Genomic DNA, 7719 nt, shown 5'->3' with positions numbered 1-7719 from the left:
GTTCAGATTACACATGACCATTATTTATCTTCTGGCAAAAAATGTACCTCGCGAATAATAAAAAGTTTATTAGTCTTGTTTTTGTTATTTTTTGGAGGTGGGGGCAGGTTTAGGGTCCTTCGCGTTGCGCTGGAGGATAACTGCCACTGGACACAGTAATGAGCCCGCTGCACTGATTTCCTGATCCTGCTCGTAAGCCTGCGTGGCTTTTCGTTGGAAGGGCTGTGAAAGCCGTCAGTTCTGGTCCCTTTTTAGTACAAAACAACTGACATAACTTCTTTAAACACAACAAGTATTTAGTCGGGCAGTTCACTTATGTTAAGATACTCTGTCCTGGTTTAATACCACTGCCAGTCTCCTTGTCACCAAGGCAAAGCTTTTGAAAGGTTTCATCAAATCATTGCGGCTCGAGCATTTAAATCGGTATTCTGGGCTGGCAGCGTTTCCCACCAAAGCATAGGAGCAGAGGGGGTGTCACGCCAGCACTGAAAGTAGGCAGAGCCCAGCTCTCCGAGGAAGCTGTAGGGCAGTGAGGCTGGAAGCCCCCGATCGACGGCTCGGGGCGTGTTTTTCTCATGTGGGTGTTCCCGGGGAGGACGTGGGCGGCGACGCGGCTGCGACTCAGGCTCCGGCTGTCCGTGGGAAACGAGTTCAGAGGGATCCGCCGAGTCACCTGGACGCACACGAAGCGGCGACAGCACCATGAAGAGACCCTGTGAGGAGACCAGCTCCGACAGTGACATGGATGAAACCATTGATGTGGGCAGTGAGAACAATTATTCAGGGTAAATGTTTTTATTGTGTTAATGTGTTGTTGGTGCGCGCGCACGTGTTATTTCATAATTTGCAAAAAAGTTTTTGAAAAGTTTTAAGAAGTTGTCGACTGCATAAGCGTACGCTCATTTACTTGGTGCAAAACTGCTTTTTTAATGTTGTTAAATGCAATAAAATACAATTAAATCCTCACAGATTATCTATGGTACTTTGTTGTGCATCCTTAACTGAAATCTGTGTTCTTATTTTAACATGCAAATGCACAACAGCATGCGATTACAAACAGTGATCACGAATGCAAATGAAATCGTTTGATTTTTTTGTTAAATATAAATGAATCGTAGCAGTTTTTTTTATTTTATTAGGTGTTTTGTTTAATTTCCTGAATGTCATACTTTTATAAAATAATGTAGACTGTATATAATAATATAGAGTATTACGTAATACTAAATCCATTTTTTTTATGACAGCAGCGGTTCAGTTATTCGATCAAATTCTCCGACAACAACCTCCCAAGTCATGGCACGAAAAAAACGACGAGGGGTGATTATTATTATTATTACTATTAATAATAATTATTATTATTATTACTATTATTATTATTATTTGTAGTAGTAGTAGCGGTAAGTAGTAGGGTGTAAATATGGCACATGTTTTGTGAAATTATACATCAGTCAATGATGCTTGTAATGTGGTTTTAATATGCTAACAGTCTTCACTTGTTTCAGATAATCGAAAAAAGACGGAGAGATCGAATTAATAATAGTTTATCGGAACTCCGGAGACTAGTTCCAACCGCATTTGAAAAGCAGGTATGTTTGCAGTGATGCACAACGGCAGCATCATGTATCATTATCTTGTATTATGTTGTGACTTCGACTGGAACAATAACAATAAGATGAAGCAGTTTGTGATTATTAGCACTATTCTGGTTATTATTGTGTCATTATTGTTGCTATTAGCAATATTAGATGATTATAAAGGAGATCATGTTTTTTTTTCCTTCAGGGATCGGCTAAACTAGAAAAAGCAGAAATATTGCAGATGACAGTTGATCACCTGAAGATGCTGCAGGCCACCGGAGGTAAAGGTAAGGAGATAATTGACTGCTATTTTCCGCCATACTTTGTAGTGAAATCCGAGCGAGCAGCTCCTTTGACAAGATTAAAGGAGTGGAAATCAATGCTAATGGCAGGATTGAACTCGTGGGAAAGCGCGGCCGGCACAAAAGAAGCACTTGACCCCCGGATTGCGTTTGCTTTCATGAGTCCGTGGGAGGGAGAGGGCCGTATTCACCGGTCGGCCTATTGAGGGCTTGTTTGGGGTTTCCAAAGGGTGTTAAAGACTGTGTGCTGGGGGGGCAAAACAAACATAAACAGTACAGCACAGCGTGGCCTGTTTAGGTTACACCTCCGGCACGGCGGGAGTCGGGCAGGCGGCGTTTGACTCGTCGTGCCTTTCCCATTGACCGCCGGCTGCCTGCAGGGGGGCTGCGAGCCGTGTGCGAGTGCCGTACCCACAGATACTTACCGCCGTGTCTCCCGTCCGTAGGCTACTTCGATGTCCACGCCCTCGCAATGGACTTCATGAGCATCGGGTTCAGGGAGTGTCTGACAGAAGTGGCCCGGTACCTCAGCTCTGTGGAGGGCTTGGACACGAGCGACCCGCTGCGCATGCGTCTGGTTTCCCACCTCAGCACTTGCGCCACCCAGAGGGAGGCTGCCGCCATGACGTCCTCCATGGCGCACCACCCGCACGCGCTACACCCACACCAGTGGGCGGCCGCCTTCCATCCCCTACAGCAGGCCTTCCTCCAGCAAACTGGACTCCCAACTGCCGAGGGCACGGCCGGCCGGCTCGCCGACGTCCCCACGCGTGGCTCGGCGCTCCTGGCGGCCGCCTTCTCCCCCGCGGACTCAGCCCTCAGGGCGCCATCTGCTGGCAGTGTGGCGCCCTGCATGCCCCCGCTCTCCACCTCCCTCCTGTCCCTATCGGCCACCGTGCAGGCCGCTGCTGCCGCCGCCGCTGCCGCCCAGACCTTCCCGCTCTCGTTCCCTGGAGGATTTCCCATCTTCAGCCCCAGCATGACGGCTATGTCCGCCGCCTCTTCGGACGCTAGTCCCTCTCCGTCGACCCCGTCGGAATCCCAGCCAGGTGCCGGGGGCAGCAGCGGTAGTAGAAGCAGCAGCAGTAGCAGCAGTAACAGCAGCAAACCCTACCGGCCTTGGGGGACGGAAGTGGGGGCGTTTTAACCCTTGGCTTTGTGGACGTCTTGTGTGGCTGGAAGTCGTTCCACACTCTCGGACTGAAACATCACCTCACTCCATTGGATATGTCTCACCCTGTCCGTGAACTTTTGACACCTGTTTTGTCTTCCGCCTGGTTGTAGTACGTGAGGCACGGAAAAAGTACAGACATTATTTCACCCAATGTGAACCTAACAAACAACACTAACCCTTAAGTCTGACTGAATTTTACTTTTTTTTTTAAGTCTGGTGAATGGAAGCCGGTGGATCTTTTTGATTTATTTGTCAACTTCTTACTCTTTTCATCATTTTCTCCAAGCTGTTAGGAGTAGATGTCTGGTCCACTCTCTTCTCGTCCATTAGGATCTTACAGTACAAACGTGAACATTTATGATTCTGTTTCAGTTGGTCGGCTGTATGTGGCATCAAACAGCTGAGGTAGCCATGACACCTAGAATTTTTCTCCAATAATCCAAAGTCTTCGATTTTTATGGGCCTATATCGCAGTTAGGAAAATATCGATGATATCCATTCGAGAACAGGACTGTAGCCCAAGGCACAGAGATTTCTGATTTGCTCTTAGCTGTAACAAATAGAACTATGACCATTGTAATCAGCAGGATATTGCCTCAATGTAGTCTGGGGCCGGGCCACACACACTCGCTTACTCACATACACAATAGACAATACAAGTGGTTTTGAGTTTTCAGTGAATCAGAAAAGAAAGCCGTGAAATGAAACCAAAGGTCAGTGAGATAATCAGACAAAGTGAAAAATATGGTGTGTTTTAATCTATGAACTAATTAAAAAGCCTGTAAATAATTATATGTTTGAAATCGTAAAGTAGGAGTTTTATCAGAGATTTTAAAGTTTAGGATAATGCACTTCACTCCTCGGCTTTGTGAAGAAGGATTCAAACCCTCCAGGAGAGAATGTACATGAACCACGCAGGAAAAATAAAAACAAACACTAAGGATAGTATTACCTATATAATAACTCAGCTGTAATGTGTTTCACTTTATTATTTTTTTTTTAACTTCCCACGTTGTGTTGTAAACTGTAAAACATTTCTATGCAAACAGAAGCGCTGAAGGTGTCACTTATTAAAAACAAACACTTCTCTCTTTTTTCGGGAACATGTTGACATTCTTGGCATCCGTGCTCGTGCTTGCAAAGCCCAGCAATCCAGCCACCACATCTGCTCGTGGCACGATATTCCTGGTGAGAGCCGGTATATGGTATGCCGGGAGGAATGTTGTGGGGAATATCGACAGACGAGTGCCACGAAGAATGCACGCAGCCTTTTTCCATTGATGAAAAACAAACTCCCCCCAGAGTGCCATTTAGGCGATGGAGAGCAAACAAACAAACAAGCCACATTTGTGGTATTTATGTATTACAAAGATATCGGGACTCCTTTGACTCTTCCTACCACAGACTGCGGTTAAAGCCCATTAATCTGACGTCCCAACGCAAACAAAGCACCATCGTATTGGTCTTTGGGGTGAATGTCTCTTAAATTGCTGTAATTAACATCGGTATGAAGGGATTCAAATTATAAGTAACAAAGACCGAGTGATACTTGTTGCGTTGACAGTCAAGCTTAAAAACAAGACAATTAGAGGAGACGAGGCACAAAACAAATGATCAACTATCATTTTCATTTTAAAATTGTATAGTTTGTATTAGTGCCGAGTTAAAAACAATGCAGTAAGATACAACAAAAGTACTTAAAATTAAATTGGATGGTGTTTTAACAATGTAACAACACAGGCTGATTCTGGAAATAGTACTGCTTGATTTACGCTAATATTTTAATATCGTGATTTTTAAGACATGTTTCTTGCTGTATATTATCCCGCATTCGAAAGAGTACCAATTGTTGAGCGTTTATTCTAAGCAAAAAAAACAGCAAAAAAAGACTATTTCCGAACTATAGTTTTAGGATAACAGCACGCATTTCTGTTCAAGCAGCCCCAAAATGCGCCCAAAGGCGCTGGCTTGCCTAAAACATACTGAAGGTTTCACGAAGCAGGCAAACACATGAAAGCAAAACAACTCCGGTCACTCCTCACAAGATGGGTCTTTATGCGAGGCTAATCCACTCTCTTTATCCCGAGGTCTGTTAGAAAGATTTACATTAGTAAATCACTGTCACACCATTAAATTCCTTAAGAGAAAAGTATCAGCATTTCCAAGTGAATGGGGATTACGACAAACAGCGCCTGCTGTCCACCGACAACCATGGGAACAGCGCTCGGCTATAAATCCGCGGGTTATCTGCCCGGCTCCGGCTGGTTCTCACGCCGGGGTCCGCTCTTTGAAGTGGCCGCCATAAAACAGCTACGCATGGTCGCTGGGCACAGAAACATCAAATACGCGGCGTGCATGGCGTGGAAATAGACACGACGAACGCAAATAATCACCTTATTATGAACAAGGAAGCATTAATTAACCCAATAATAATAAAGGTGAAACCCAAACGTAAAAGAGTTCTCTGATCATGAAGTTCAAAGGGATTACGTGATTCGGTTGCTGAAATTTTTCTGACTACTGTTCACAACGACTATTGCGTGGAAAAAGCATAATAAAACATTCGAATAATTAGGGCTAACTAGCGAATTGTGTGAATGACACAGAACAAATGTATTAACTTAAATGGTAACTTCAAATTTGAATGCTTATTTCACGTTTACAAGAAATGTATAATTTTTTAATGGTTACATGGCTTGTTACAACAAATACTGATAAAAAGTGTATATTCCCCTTTTATGTTACTTTCTGGCCAATCTTAATATCTTAATAAGCTAATAGCATATTAATAACACAGTGCTTTGTAAACATCAATCACCGTTATACCCATAGTTTTTGTTGTCTTCGTTTTTATTTACGTTTTTAATAAATAAACCTTAACTGTGTTCTAAAGCATACTTTTTAAATTATTGTTGCTGTTCACATCACTAAAGGCTCGTGTCGGAGATGTATACTTATTTAAAATACCGTTTAGTACCGTTTAGTTTAAACATCTTACAAGGACAGGCCAACAGACTAAGAAAGAGAAAAGAAGTTTAAAAGGGACATCTATTAAAAACGGCCAAATATGATGATCTTTTTCTTCTTCCTCATCATCATCATCTTCCTCTTCATTATTATTATAATTATTATTATTATTCAGTCTCCGACTGGGTCACATGTGTGCGGAGTTTGCATGTTCTCCCCATGTCGTCGTGGGGTTTCCTCTGGGTACTCCGGTTTCCCCCCACAGTCCAAAAACATGCAGAGGCTAATTGAAGTTGCTAAATTGCCCGTAGGTGTGCATGTGTGAGTGAATGGTGTGTGAGTGTGCCCTGCGATGGGCTGGCCCCCCATCCTGAGTTGTTCCCTGCCTCGTGCCCATTGCTTCCGGGATAGGCTCCGGACCCCCCGCGACCCAGTAGGATAAGCGGTTTGGAAAATGGATGGATGGATTATTATTCATCCATCCATCCATCCATCCATCCATCCATCCATCCATTCATCCATCCATCCATCCATCCAATTTCCTCCACTTATCTGGGGTCGGGTCGTGGGGGTAGCAGTCTAAGCAGGGATGCCCAGACCTCCCTCTCATCAGCCACCTCCTCCAATACCAAGGCATTCCCCGGGCTAGCTGAGGGATATAATCTCTTCAGCGTGTCCTGGGTCTGCCCCCGGGCCTCCTCCCAGCTGGACATGCCCACAACACATCCCCAGGGAGCTGTCCAGGAGGCATTCTAGACAGATGCCCGAACCACCTCAACTGGGTCCTTTCGATGCGGAGGAGCATTTCTATGAACCTCTCCCGAATGTTCGAGCCCCTCACTCTATCTCTAAGGCTGAGCCCAGCCACCCAACAGAGGAAGTTCATTTCAGCCATTCTTTGGGTCACAACCCAAAGCCATAGCTAAGGGTAGGAATGTAGATCGACTGGTAAATTGACAGCTTTGCCTTCTGGCTCAGCTCCCTCTTCACCAAAACAGAATGGTACAGCGTCCACATTACTGCTGATGCTGCACGGATCCACCTGTAGATCTCCCGCTCCCTTCTTCCCTCACTTGTGAACACGACCCTGAGATATTTAAATTCCTCCACTCGAGGCAGTAACTCATTCCCCACCAGGAGAGGCCAAGTGGTGGAGGGGTTTGTGTGTCAACATGATCCTGGGAGCTATGTTTTCAGGGGCAAGGAAATTGGTCCTAGGTGAGTGGCCAGACAAAGTGCAGTTCAAACAGACTATCATAAGAACTTCTACCAGGGATCATGTTACCCTGTCCTGACTGGGGAGAACGGGGCCTCACCCTTGAGCCAGCTGGGCCATGGGACCCAGCCAGGCATAATCCAAAAAAATAACATGGGTATATGTTCCTGTGGGCCAACCACCTGCAGGGAGAGGTGTGGGGATCAGGTACAATGTACATCTGGTAGCAGTCGAAGGCAGGGTCCTTATTATTATTTACATTTTTACTTAATGTTAATGTATGAGGTGCACATAAACATATTGTGTGGGAGGGCAGAAATCCAAGGGTGACCCTTAATGCGTGGATCTGACTGAGAGTCGCCCTGGCAATAGGGGGGAACCGAGGCAACCACGTCTCACGCTTTACCATATACTGACATCTTGTGCTGAACATAGGTATAACAGATTGTGAGACACGCGCTTCCTCTTGTTAGTTAGATGTTA

At 45.1% G+C, this 7719-nt stretch overlaps 1 protein-coding gene across 2 annotated transcripts; it reads left to right on the top strand.

The window, feature by feature from the left end:
- Positions 1-466: 466 nt before the first annotated feature.
- On the top strand, positions 467-5938 carry hey2 (hes-related family bHLH transcription factor with YRPW motif 2). 2 transcript variants are annotated; one of them, XM_049004607.1, is made up of 5 exons: positions 467-785; positions 1248-1317; positions 1503-1586; positions 1783-1864; positions 2326-5938. In XM_049004607.1, the coding sequence occupies exons 1-5, from the start codon at positions 703-705 to the stop codon at positions 3024-3026; spliced, it is 1020 nt and encodes a 339-aa protein (XP_048860564.1). In that variant the 5' UTR covers positions 467-702; the 3' UTR covers positions 3027-5938. The 2 variants fall into 2 exon arrangements, with proteins under 2 accessions (XP_048860564.1, XP_048860563.1); XM_049004606.1 differs by having other exon boundaries at positions 484-785; positions 1245-1317.
- The last annotated feature ends 1781 nt before the right edge of the window (positions 5939-7719 follow it).

The sequence above is a fragment of the Brienomyrus brachyistius genome, unplaced genomic scaffold (genome assembly GCF_023856365.1).
Source record: "Brienomyrus brachyistius isolate T26 unplaced genomic scaffold, BBRACH_0.4 scaffold112, whole genome shotgun sequence".
Lineage (NCBI taxonomy): Eukaryota > Metazoa > Chordata > Actinopteri > Osteoglossiformes > Mormyridae > Brienomyrus > Brienomyrus brachyistius.
Note: the sequence above shows the minus strand (reverse complement) of the source record. Positions and strands in the feature narration are given on the sequence as shown.